We start from the raw sequence: 13,640 nt of genomic DNA, 5'->3' as shown, positions 1-13,640 counted from the left end.
ACATCAAGGTATGCATGTGTGTGTGTGTGTGTACCATACACATTCACGGTTTGACGAGTCTAAATTTAAATCTAAATCTAAATCTATCCATATTTTTTGTTTCGCCAACATGGCTGCTCCCATGAATGATTCGAAGTTGCTGTAATAAATGAGCATTATATAAACAACGTATAAACATGGGCAAGCGTCATATGCTCAAAAAGTGTTGCTTTTATGTAAAATATTGTTAACTTGGTACAGAATATATTTATTTTATGTTTGTTATATATTAAGGGCGTAAGCAATGGCACACAATATAGAGCAAAATGCGAGAGAAGTGCTGCAGAATCTGTTTGGCCACGCAGATTTTAAAGATTCTCTCCAGAAGAGCGCCATACTCTCGGCTATAAAAGGTTTGTGTGTTTGTATCTGACTGAAATAATGTCTCGGATAGTCTGAGACATCTCGCTAATCAATATCAAAAATTTATTCTGTTCCAAACCAAAGACCCTACTAGTAGTAGTACTACGTCTAGATAACATTTTATTTTACGCAGTGGTTTACTGGTTACACTACCGTATTAATCTATTATGCACAGGCACAGGCACTTGGAACGTCTCAATAAAAAAAGAAGAAGGTAAATAAACACGAAATGTATTTACTACCAAAGTCTTAATGTTTCTCTACTCTATTTCGCTAGCTCTAGTAGTAGTACTATATCCCGCGTACAGTTGCCGCAGGTCATATAGTACTACTACTACAAACAACACAAACAACATGAATAAGGGGGTGGACACACTAGGCAATTTTTCATGCGATCGAGCTGGCCGACCGAGCCGGCCGGCTCGATCGCATGAAAAATCGCGTAGTGTGTCCAGTGAGTCGCGGTCGATCCTCAAGTCGGCCGGCCGAGTCGCCCGATTCAAACATGTTTGATAATTATTTGAGCCAACCGGCTGCAATCGCCTAGTGTGCCCGGGTCTGCGATTGAGCCGGCAGATTGTACAATTCATCAGCCAATCAGCGTGCTGAAAATCCACAGAGTCACTCGACTCGGTCGCGTAGTGTGTCCACAGAGTCGCCCGACTGAGCCGGCCGGCTCGATCGCATGATAAATCGCGTAGTGTGTCCACAGCTTAAGAGAGCAGGTAGGAAAGCGTGATCGCAAAATTGGCTCGACGCTTGCTTCATTTCACACCTTCAGATCCAAAATACACCAACAACAGCTTCCATCTTGGTATCTATGTGTAGCTAAATGTTCACTTGTTTGAATTATAACTCTGTCTTTTGTTCTTACCTACTCCCGCCAGAGATATCTCGTGAAATCCTGCAGGAAATGTTCTCTCTGTGAAAATGTAAAGAGGACGTATCATCCGAAAATCCCTAACGTCGCTACTTTCGATCGATCACTGTAGTCGTGTGTGTGACGTCATGCCCGCGCGCATTATGCTTGGCTTGGCAGGCCTCGAAACGGAGGCTCGGAGGCAGGCAGCAGCTCATCCCAGCATGCAATGCGCCCCATTACTCGTGTATAAACAGACATCTCCTCCTCTTTACATTTTCACGGAGAGAACATTTCCTGCAAGATTTCACGAAATATTTCTGGCGGGAGTAGGTAAGAACAAAGGCCAGAGTTATAATTCGAACAACTGAACATTTAGCTAGACATAGATACCAAGATGGAAGCTGTTGGATGTGTATTCGTGATGTGAAGGTGTGAAATGAAGCGAGCATCGAGCGAATTTTGCAGTCACGCTTTCCTACCTACTTTCTTATTCATGTTGTTTGTGCACAGGGCGTGCGTGCGGTGTACTTGTGTGTTGCAGATGAGCATTTGACCGGCATTTATGGGTAATTAGCGGCAATAATAGGCGAAATAGAGTAGAGAAACATTAAGACTTTGGTAGTAAATACATTTCGTGTTTATTTACCTTTTTTATTGAGACGTTCCAAGTGCCTGTGGTATTATGGCCTATACGGCAAGAGTACCATCCACTTCCTCTATTTTACCGTACAGTACCATACTTCTGATTGGCTAGTATATATGTGTATGTTAGTATATTGTGAATGTGTTCAAAGGTTTCGTATTGGAAACATGATTCGCAGAAAATAGCTTCTAAGTTCTATGATCAAACGCTGGGCTCAAAATGTCTAGAAATAAATGGGATTTGAACTTAAAAGTTTTCTAGATACTAAGACAACTAAACCTTATGGGATTCGAACGTAATTTTGATGACATCATAAATATAATAGCCAATCAAATGTGGTGTACGGTAGAATAGCGGAAGTGGATACTCTGCCGTATACGGTTAAATATTCACTGCCGAATATCTAGTTTGGGAAAACTTACAAAAGCTGTAGATTGTCTACCTTTTCAGTCACTCTATCCAGTGTAAACTGTAGGAGAATGAGATGTAGATATGTGCCATTGTTTAAAAGAATGATGTGTGAGTGTTCTATGACATGTTAGCCTTACTAATACTATATACAATTGGTGTCATGTACTGTACTATCAGAACACAGTCAAGAAAATATTAAAGCATATGGAAAAAATATTAGGACATTCCTCGCTTTAACTGGAGTAATGATTGCAAGAAAGTATCTGTATCTAAATCGGTTAATGATCCATACGTAATACAATTCAGTCCACACAAGCACACAGTGAATATTATATTAATATTATAGCAATATATATGCACTGCCGTATACTAATGCCCAGCGCGCGACAATGCGCAGCCAATTATAAGCAATGCCTCATTTGTCATACTCGCAGGAGAAGAGGACATCTTCGTTTCCATGCCGACCGGAGCCGGCAAGTCGCTGTGCTACCAGTTGCCCGCGGTGATGCATCCCGGCATCACACTCGTCGTCTCTCCGCTGCTCGCTCTCATCCACGACCAGATCAAGCGTCTGCGCAGCCTCGGCGTTGCCGTGGAGACGATGAACTCCAAGCAGGAGGCGGGCGAGCGTCGGCGCGTCGTCGACGACCTGTGCGGCGAGCGTCCGCCGGAAACGAAGCTGCTCTACATCACGCCGGAGCTGTGTGCGACCGAGAACTTCCGCCAGGTGGCGCAAGCACTGCGGGTGAAGGGACGGCTGGCGTATCTGGCTGTGGATGAAGCTCACTGTGTCTCGCAGTGGGGCCATGACTTCCGCCCCGACTACCTCAAACTGGGTTACCTCAGGCAGAAGATTGGAAAGGCTGTGCCACTGATTGCGCTGACAGCCACAGCAACGAAACAGGTCAGTAGGTCTAGCTCTAGCATTTCATGTATATATGAATATACATCAAGAGTACATAATAGAGATGTACATGTACATATACATGTACATATATATATATGTATACATATCCACATAACCCACTAACGTTAATATTAATATTACATAGCCCATTAACACACGAACGTAATTCACTGTCACTACCCCATGTGTGTTTGATAAGCTTATCACTAGATGCCATTGAGCTGTGAAGTCAGTCAAGAACCACATAAACTGTATAAAAAAAAGAGTCTAAGTCTAACACTATAGCCTGTGTTAGTCCATATAGTGTACGCAGTAAAGAGATATGGAGGTTATAGTGATAAAAATGATGCTAACGATATATGCCTGGTCAACGTATAGTGGGCAAGTATTTAGACTAAACGATGTAATGGTGATAAACTGTTTTATATAAATTATTAGCTCAGTTGACGAAGTCAGATGCAGCTTGTAGAATCGCATGATTGTTTGTGCATCTGTCCGTGCGTCCGTCCGTCAACAGTTGGGCACAAATCTTAACTGCTCGATGTACGGTCTTGATATTCGGGACGTTGTGGGAGATCGCGAAAAGGACTCGGGATGTCAAATTTGGGGGTCAAGGGTCAAAGGTCAAGATGTGTCAATAGAGGGGGAATATTTCCCCCTTAACTTAAGGTATAGGAGGAAATACGGAATTGTGGCACAAATCTCAACGGCTCATCCTACGCGCGATGTATAGTGTGATAGGGAGGAAACCCATCACCAGCGCAAAATTGGAAGTCACAGGTCAAAGGGCAGTGGGGAAAGGTCAGATATCAGATTTTCTGAGGACAAGGTCCAACGGACCGAGTGCAAAACTTTTTTGTTTCAGCGCTGACCTACCGTTTTTATCACTTTATTGAAAGGACCATGAAATCTGCTTTCCGCTTACGTGCGAAGAGTAAGTGTCTGATAACCTTTTGACCCTCAAGAGGCGGGTTAAACATGGATTTATTGATTGTTAACAAAGGACTGAACTGCTTTTGCTATTAGACTTTAGAGCCCCTTCCACTTGCCCTTCCCCTACCCCAACCCTCCCCCTCCCACCACCCTCCCCATCCCAAATGAAGATAATAGATTGAGATTAATAAAAGCATTTACTAGAGTAAGAAGTTTGTTAAATCTACAAATGTTTTTAAATAGTGTATGTTTGTGTGCGTGCGTGCGTGCGTGCGTGTATAGATTTTCATAATGGTCTGACTTATGGATTTATGACTTCAGGTTATGGATGACATTCGAACTTGCCTTAAATGGAGACAACCAGGAAAGATATTCAAGCAGAGCTGTTTTCGTAAAAATCTCTTCTACGATGTGATGTTTATTGACTTGCTTGACAATCCATATGAAGACCTACGAAAATTTATAATGAAAGCATTGGGCCCAGTAAGTTATTCACATGTTATAGTAGAATACACGTTTATATTGGTGCATGTGAACAGTCGGGACTGTTGATTCTTGCGTGATATACTTGCAAAAAGGGACTAGAGGAAACTGGTGCTATCATGCGCATTCTCAGCTCGAAAAATTTGTGCTGTGGCATAGTGATGTCACGATCATCGATTATACTCGATCATCGGTTGAACAGTGGCTCGAACCAAGTGCTTGGTTATCAAAATCCATAATCGGATTTATTTATTTTTTTTTAACGAACTAGAAAACTTGGAAAAGTGATGAAAATCAGAGATATCATCGCTACTATACAAGTTATCCTTTATTAACATACATGTATTATACACTCAGTAGTAAACAGTGCAAAACATACAGTAAACAGGGCTAAGCAAAAACATACATGCACACACGTACATGCGCACGACGTTACGCACACGCAGGCATTCAACACCCCGAGTAACCGATTGTAACCGATCATCGGTTACTTGGGTCCAACCGATGATCGATTACGAAATTACAACCGATTGACAACACTACTGTGGCATACTAATTTTGAACGATCAAATTTTGCAATCTATTAATGCATTGGCAACAGTTTGGGCAATATGTGTAGCCATCATTATCAAGCAGGGTGAAGTTCCTTGGGCTTGTCACCAGATGGCAGTAGAAGACAAGAAGGAAATGAATCGGATGGACTCTATCAGACTTGTGCACAGGGGCGTGTACGGGGGGGGGGGGGGCCAGGGGGTCCGAACTCCCCCCTGCTCGCGCAGAAAACGCATCTAAGGGGGTCTAATTTCGAAAAATTTCTGGGGGAGGGCCCAGACCCCCTTCGCGTGCTCGCAAGTTTGGGTTACGGTTAGACCCCCCCCTGGTACAAATCCTGTACATGCCCCTGGTGCACCATGGTACAACGTGGAAGAAAGCACTATAACAGTGATAACTCTTGTGGCATTGATGTGTTCTGTGTCATTACAGAGTGAGAAAGGTTGTGGCATTGTGTACTGCCGGACCAGAGACGCATGCGAAGAGGTAGCGACGCGTCTGTTAGCTAAAGGACTGACAGCTAAGGCCTACCATGCAGGCCTCAAGGGCAACATGCGCACAGTCGTGCAGGACGACTGGATGGAAGGTCGTGTGAAGGTCATTGTGGCAACAATCAGCTTTGGCATGGGCGTCGACCAGTCGTGTGTGCGGTAGGTTTTCGTTAAGGGGAGCGTGATGTCGGGAGTAAATAATAGAAGTACGAAAAATTAGATGAAAAATGCGAGTAAAAATTATAATTGAATGAAATGATAAAATAAAAAATTGTAACTATTTTTTGCTCCGGGTGACATCATCAGAGCAGCGATAAATGTTTTTTATCTGAAGTCAGTCATTCATGTGAAACCTGCAGAACTTGAGTCAAAGTCACATTGTTGAAAATCAAGGGGGATTTGGTAGCCAGAAAACCAGACCTTTAGACCATTTACACCAGTGGCACGAAGTCACTTGAATTTCAGAGCCGATCGGCTCTTACAAATGGATCATTGGGTGGTTTTACAGAGAATCTGTCCGATTTTAACTGGTAGAGCATTTAATGAGTGATGAGAAATATGATTGGTTTGATTGCGTGTTCGCCTGTGTAGGTTTGTGGCGCACTGGACACTACCTCAATCAATGGCAGGCTACTATCAAGAGTCTGGTAGAGCGGGGAGAGACGGCAACCCAGCGTACTGCAGAATTTACCACAGTCGGGAAGAGCGAAACATCATATGGTTCCTCATCAGGAAGACGAATGCAAGTTATTTAGTAAGAAATTCAGTCATAGGTTGTTGAATAGGTCAGAATCATCGTCTCAATGCTGCATGTTAGCTATCATTGTTACTAGATAATTATATATATATATGATAGATATCATATCACAGCAACCATATGCATGTATTTGAACTATGATAGAGAGTAGATAGAGTAGGAGAAAGTATATTTATGGTTATTACAGGTGTTATTTTATATTTATTGTTACGAGTAATCATTATATAGGAATGTTTCATTTTGCATTAAGCTAAAGCCCGTACCCTTTCTTCTTTCCTTTTAGCAAATATATTCAAATATTTAATTTAAGTCGAGGCACCTAAACAGATGTTGATGAAGTGTTTCAATTTTACCCCACAGTCAAGATTCATTCCGAATGTATTTCCTGACCTGATTGTATCGCTACTCAATTCGCCAGGAGTGAATGAAAACTATCATTTATCATTTTATCATTTACTACTAATCTCGTGAATTTTACCTAAATCGTTAACCAGGGAAGCAAGAAATTCAGCCTCAGTGGGAAGTGGAAGGCGGCAAAGTCGAACTTCGAGGGCATGGTTGGTTATTGTGAGAAGCCTCGCTGTCGGCACGAGGCCATTGCCGATTACTTCGGCGACGGCAAGCCACCGTGTGAGAAGACGTGTGACTTCTGCAAGCTACCGAGGGAGACGGCTAATCGCACGGAACGCTTCCAGTCTGGAGCGTGTGGTGTGAATAGCAAGCACAGACATCAAGGTATGCATGTGTGTGTGTGTGTGTACGCACGCGTATCTACGTGTGTGTCCGTGTATTGCTGCGAGCGTACATGCTTGTATGCATGCGTGCGTGCGTGCGTGTGCATGTGTGGCTGTGCGTTTGTGCGAACGTGCGTGCTTGCATCCATGTGTGCGTGCATGCTTGCTTATTCATGCAAACGTGCATGCGAGTGTGCAGGTGCATGCTGGTGCGTTTGCGCAAGCGCGCGTGCTTGCAGGCATGTGTGCGTGTATGTGTATACATGTGTGTGTGTGCATGTGTGTGTCTGTGTGTATATGTGTGTGTCTGCACACGTGTGAATGTCTGTGTACTCATGTGAGTGTGAGTGCACATGCATGCCTGTGTATTCGTGCATGTTTGCATGCATGTCTGTGTGCATGAATGTATTCGTGTGAACGTGCGTTATGCGTGTGTGTGTGCATGCGCATGTGTATACATGAACACGCGTGCATGTGTGCATGCGTGCATACACGCGTGTACGTGCGTGTATGTGCACGCGTGACTGTGCATGTGTTATTATGGTATCAATACGCACTCGTGATATAGATTCTATATGAAAAATGGTAATAAAATGTTGTAAAAAAATCTGTTTAGAAAATGTTAATATGAGATTATTTTGCAGGAAGTACTACAGTTTCAAGTATGACAAATAAAGAGGGGACAAGGGAAGATGCAAGCCTGTATGGTGGTGGAAAGTTTTCCAGGTGATTGTTTTAACTCAATGATAGAACGTGTAACATGAGAAATACCTGGCGAAATTACAATGATGCTCTAGTGTTTTTACACTTTTTTGTGGATTTCTTGGAGTGAATAGCTTCCATTAAACATGTGCACATGGATGCACGCTCATACAATGATCATGTTTAATAATGATAAATGGTATGGAATTCATGGATAATTACAATGGAAATAGGGCATTGCCATTTACAAATACCTGCTTGAAGTAATAATCTTCATGCTGCATTTAATAATTGACTGAATTAAATGGTTTTTGCTTCTCTGTCTGACATTTTAATGTCTGTTTCAGAGACACGAAATATGACGATGGTAACAGTTTCGACGTGGAGCGGTATAGACCAGGCTATGATAATGGTGACAGCAGGCGAGTGATTGCTTGCCCTTAGTTTAGAAAAATGCCACCATCCCTGTATATACATATATATATATATATACATATATATATATAGTAATATATATATATATATATACATATATTATGTATACAATGTGGTTAACTTGCTGCATTGGGAGTAATAACCTTGGCCATTATGTAAATGTGTGAGAGTGTGTGCTTCGTGTAAAATTGTAGATGTGAATGTTTATTAGAAGTGAGTCAAATTTACACATTTCATCTTTTATCAATTCAATTCAATCAATTATGCATTCATTTAAGCCATTCATTACTGTTGTGTCATTCGAATCAACTGGCTAATTCATCCTCATTAGAGAATTCACAAGAGAGAATTTTAATTGAATTATTATTATTTAAATCATTCAGTGGTGGCGATGACGGAGAAGAAGAGAGGAGCAGGTTAAAAAGTCTAATCCAAACAGAATTTCGAAAAAGGAAACGAGTACGTGACAAGAGCCCAACTAAAATTATTTAGGGCATGCTGACTGCTCCTAACATGCGATTAGTGCTTATTACGATAATCATTGCTATTATTATGGTGCAGTTCTATTTTGGCTAATGTTATTGTAAGATGATTATAATTTTCTGTGCATTTATATATGTGCTTTCGACCCTAGATGGCTGTGACCCCATACTGAACATAACCCTTACTCTTTCCATCTTATATATATCCTGTGATTCATTAAACTACATTTACATGAAACTGAATGCATAACCCATGCATCTACATGAAAAGTGTTGAGTTTTTAATCGCGATTGTTATGCAGCATCGAGTTCTGTCGTGTTTTGTCTTTGCTGTGATTGGCAATTGCATGTTCTGATCACCAGGGGGAGAGCGGACTTTCTCGTGGAAAGCCAGATAAGAAGCAGAAAATGGAACAGAGTGTGTCACTTGATTGTCCCCTCAGGTCTCCTGCCAGTACCAGGGTGCCTAAACTCACAGTGCAGGCAAGCACCTTGAATTATACCTTAATTCGAAATATCATAGCAGTGTAACATTGCGGGCAAGTACCTTTAATAATATTTTAATTTAAAAAAGCGTAGCAGTGTAGTATTGCAGACAAGCACCTTTAATAATATTTTAAGGAAAAAAATTGCAGGCAATAAATATCGGCAGTTGTTCATAATTCAAAATGCAACCGCCTTCAACAGAGAGATGTGACAAAGGTTTTCACGTGTGCATTTCCGCGTGCATGCTATGCTAGGACACAGCTGTTTGCTACTCCTAGTAGTATTGTCACATGATCACAATATTATATATATTTATATACATATATCACATGATACAATGTTGTCTATAGGCTTCTTGCCGGCTAAACCTTGGGGCCGAATTTTTAGCTTTGTTGTCGATGAACAACATTCAAAAGTCTAGATTGCAGTTAAGTCCTCTTTTTTTTTGTCCAAAAACTCCAATTTTTGTCCCTCTGTACAGTTCACTTTGTTACAGAATTGCAATGTTTTCCATTCTGCAGACGAGAGAAGGAATGTATGGAAAACTGCTGGTTGCACTGCGCAATAATTTCATGCTCGCCTGTAGTGACATGGCGGACAGGTATGCTGGGCAGAGTAATTGCCACAACAATAGTTCTCATAAATATGATATAATTGATTCTATATTTACTTCTTAGTGATGGAATCAACATCTAGCCTAACATTAGTAGTTTAATGTCTTCACTAAGTGTGTACACACACAGATATATGCTCTTCATTATCAGGATCAAAGATTTTGTCAGATTTCATAAGAGAAATCAAATATAATTGAATATACACTAATAGTTCTTGTATATACACAATATTTCTAGTATAGATATGACCGTGCTATAACTAGGAGAAATTAATATGTAGCAGGTGTCAGGTGACATGTAAAAGGTAATGTAGGCAACGTAGGTAATATAGGTATGAGTAATTGTTAATTAGTGACATGACAGATGAGCTCGCTAACGACCAATGTGCGAACATTGCTTTGCTTGCTCAGTGAGGAGAAGGTGAGACGGTGCGCTGTCGAGGAAGAGTTCAGACAATACTCCGCCGTGAAACTTGGCAACATCTACATCGCATCGATGATGAAGAAGGTAGGGCCCTTCACGTGCTCCACGACGTGTGTGTGTGTGCGTGTGCGTGTGTGTTGGTGTGTGTGCGTGTGTGTGTCTGCGTGCGTGCATGTGTGTCTGGGGGCGTGTGTGTGTGCGTGCATGCGTGCGTGAGTGTGTGCGTGCGTCGGTGCATGTATGCGTGCGTGCGTGTGTGATTAAAACACATATTTGGTGTTTCTCATTTACATATCAGTTATACAACAAAGCCACCTCTATAGAAAGGGCACTTGTCTAAAACGGAAACTTTTGGTATTTCCCTTGAGTGGCAGTTACACAGTGAAACCCCCTCTACGAAGCGAACACCTGCGGATAAAGGACACTTACAATGACTAGTTACAATGACATTTCTAACGTGACCCTTATACACAGGTTCGAGTTGTACTTTACGTTCTTCCCAGCGTTTTACGGTCAGGTCAGCTTTCAAACAGAATACGTGAACAGAAACACGTTTTTCCTAACGTTTTGCACGTCGCCGCATAGATCAGAGAAGTCGACGCTGCGACAAAGAGCGTGGAGCTGCACGCCGCATTTTCTGCCGAACCGATGCCACCCTCGCCGCCCGCCGCGACCACTGGCGCCCCCTCGTCGAAATTTGCCTCGTCATCCAAGAAGGGGCTGCGCGCTAACGGCATGCGCAGTGTCACAGAGTTTTTCGGTTTGAGGACCGCGGGTGAGGAGCTTGCTGCGCGTGAAGGAAGGGGGCAGCACCAGGTGTCTGCCGCCGCAGGTCGACCCACTGACCTCACGCCCAGTGATCACACGCCACCAGAGTGCGCCACCGCTAACCCGCCCAGTGATCGCGCACCACCAGAGTGCGCTGCCGCGGATCTCACGCCCAGTCATTGCAAGCAACAAGAGAGCACCGCTGCTGATCTACCCAGTGATCATGCACCACCAGAGTGCGCCACTGCTCCTGACCCGCCCAGCGGTCTCTCGCCACCAGGGAGCGCTGCAGCGGGAGATCTCACGGACCCGACGTGTATTTCGTCCGCTAGCTCCATCGACTTCTCGCAAGTTGCCTCGACGGGAGAGGAGCAACAGGGAGAGGCAAGGCCCAGCACGGCAGCGGTTGCCATGGGCGATCGTCTCACAACCGAGACACCTGCGGTCGCCGCGGGCGACGATGGTTGTGATACCGGCGCTCTCGCGGCGATCGTGGATGGTCCGTCGGACGGTGGCGGCCTTGATTGTGATGTGCGCGAGGCGACAACAGCTCTCCCATACAAGCGCGATGGAGACGTTGCCGGTGGCGCCGAAAAAGTTGGGAGCACTCGCGGGTCGCGTGATCGAGCGCAGCGTGCTGTCGTCACCGGCGGCAACGGGAGGCTGTCAGGACGAGAAGGCAAGCTTCGTGGCTCACACGCCCAGGTATGCCACGCGACGCTGACAACAGGTGCTAACCTGCTAACGACATCATCAGGTGTAGGATTAGGTGTAGGTGTAGGATTGTACTAAAAGCGTACACATCTGTACGAGTGTATTCTATCAGCGTGTGATATGAACTATAACGCACTTGTATATCTTAATATTCTATATTGATACACCAATTATTTAAAATCGATTATAGTTAGTAGAGTAACTACTATGTTGTTAAATTATTAACGAACACGTTTACTTTACCTGGTTGGTTATCAGGTGCACACCTTGCCAGCTAACAAGCGAGTAAGCTTCAGCAGCAGCATTGCTATTAAGGAGGTGGAAAGGCTTCCCAAGTCGAGTATAAAGTCCGTGGAGTCTGTGAGGGAGCGATCATTAGTCGCAGACATCGTAGTCAAATGCCTGGATCCCTACTATAGATGCGGCAAAATAGTATCCCGGGTAAGAGAAGTATATATGTTATGTATTATTGTACGTATGTTACGCTGAGAGCATTTTTCTTTGTTGCGTCTTCCTCAGCCTCCACCAGATGGCACTGACTTAACACGTGTGTTAATTAATGCACTTCACACCGCTTATACTGCTCAGGCTGCAGGGTAACCATCCAGGGCTCAGTAACGCTTCATAACTGCACCACTGCGCATTAAATTTGCAGTACTGCCACAATAGGAGAGACGTTTGCAAAACGCGAAGCCCCAAAACGTTTTTTTTCTCTTGTTGCTGTTATTAGCTGCACCTTATAAGAAACGTATCACACTCATTGTGTGTAGTAGGTGTGATATTTTCTAAACACGCTTGAGTTTATGCAATCATATGCATTCCTTCTTTGGTACATGTTTCTGCTTCTAATTTCAATCTCTTGGGTTTGAAACCAATGCCTCGTCACGGTAATTCATTTTACATTTACTGCACTGTGATCATTTTGGTGTTATGACGACTGTTGTTGTTACTTATATTGTTTCTTAATTACAGGAGGTCTTTAAATCATTCGCCAAATACATCAGCACGAAGGTAGCATTGCTTGATATACCCAGACACTCAGTAGGAAAGTATCTAGAAAAACGACTCCACCATCACTTCACCCGCTACAAGAACGTCACAACGGACAGTGATTTCTTTAAACTAGAATTATGATGCGCACATGGACATGAACCTAAATGCCATGCTGACTTACATCTGTGCAAGTACCGGCTGTTCTTTTAATCTTTATATTTAACCTCATATATATTTATGTCACTTTTCATAAGTGACGGCAGAAGTTAAAAGCCGCTTACTATTATTGCAGTTCCGAATTTTCTTCTACGCTCCTTATAGTGCCATACTCTCTTCTCTACTACTTCTTTATTCTCATCTTCTCCTTCTACATCAATTACAGTCACATAATCAAGTGCCACTCTCTCCTACTTATTCTACTCAAGTTCTTCCACATATGATTAAGAGCGTATAAAGAAGGAGAGCGTACAACGGTGAAATGCTGAAACGATGTTGCAGATTTAGTCGAATTAAGAAACTTTGCCCGTTTTATTTTGACGTTTCTTTGCGGTAGTATTGATCAGCTGTCCTACCTTGCTAATATAAAACAAACTGCCTGTCCCTACGATGCCCCTATGCTGAGATAATGAGCGGTGAAAATCTGGTATTTTTGCAGAAAACCGACTCGAGATCCCTGTTTGCTGCGACCCTCTCTCGCTTTGTGGCCAGTGTGTTGCTTCCGGTCGCCGCTGTGTAGTGCCATGGTAGCGCTGACTCATTACGTCAGGTACTACAGTGTTTACTAGGGTCATCACTATGGCAATCAATAACAGACGTCATTCATTCCATTTGTCAATCATTGACGGAAA

General features: G+C 43.1%; 1 protein-coding gene across 3 annotated transcripts in view; it reads left to right on the top strand.

Moving 5' to 3' along the window:
• LOC106816048 (ATP-dependent DNA helicase Q5-like) overlaps positions 1-13,310 on the top strand; it is a 13,586-nt gene extending 276 nt beyond the window's left edge. Inside the window, exons 2-16 of one of the 3 annotated variants that reach the window (XM_014820593.1) lie at positions 274-392; positions 2,753-3,222; positions 4,480-4,641; positions 5,626-5,843; positions 6,276-6,438; positions 6,936-7,176; positions 7,820-7,901; positions 8,225-8,299; positions 8,696-8,771; positions 9,158-9,277; positions 9,802-9,881; positions 10,305-10,401; positions 10,903-11,790; positions 12,058-12,240; positions 12,772-13,310. In XM_014820593.1, the coding sequence (XP_014676079.1) occupies positions 284-392; positions 2,753-3,222; positions 4,480-4,641; positions 5,626-5,843; positions 6,276-6,438; positions 6,936-7,176; positions 7,820-7,901; positions 8,225-8,299; positions 8,696-8,771; positions 9,158-9,277; positions 9,802-9,881; positions 10,305-10,401; positions 10,903-11,790; positions 12,058-12,240; positions 12,772-12,933 (3,126 nt within the window). In that variant the 5' untranslated portion in view covers positions 274-283 and the 3' untranslated portion in view covers positions 12,934-13,310. Of the gene's footprint in view, positions 1-122; positions 393-2,752; positions 3,223-4,479; positions 4,642-5,625; positions 5,844-6,275; positions 6,439-6,935; positions 7,177-7,819; positions 7,902-8,224; positions 8,300-8,695; positions 8,772-9,157; positions 9,278-9,801; positions 9,882-10,304; positions 10,402-10,902; positions 11,791-12,057; positions 12,241-12,771 lie in introns of those variants that run through there. The other 2 variants (XM_014820594.1, XM_014820592.1) reach the window with 2 other exon arrangements.
• The last annotated feature ends 330 nt before the right edge of the window (positions 13,311-13,640 follow it).

The sequence above is a fragment of the Priapulus caudatus genome, unplaced genomic scaffold (genome assembly GCF_000485595.1).
Source record: "Priapulus caudatus unplaced genomic scaffold, Priapulus_caudatus-5.0.1 Scaffold1270, whole genome shotgun sequence".
Classification (NCBI taxonomy): domain Eukaryota; kingdom Metazoa; phylum Priapulida; class Priapulimorpha; order Priapulimorphida; family Priapulidae; genus Priapulus; species Priapulus caudatus.
This window is presented reverse-complemented; position numbering and strand designations above follow the sequence as displayed.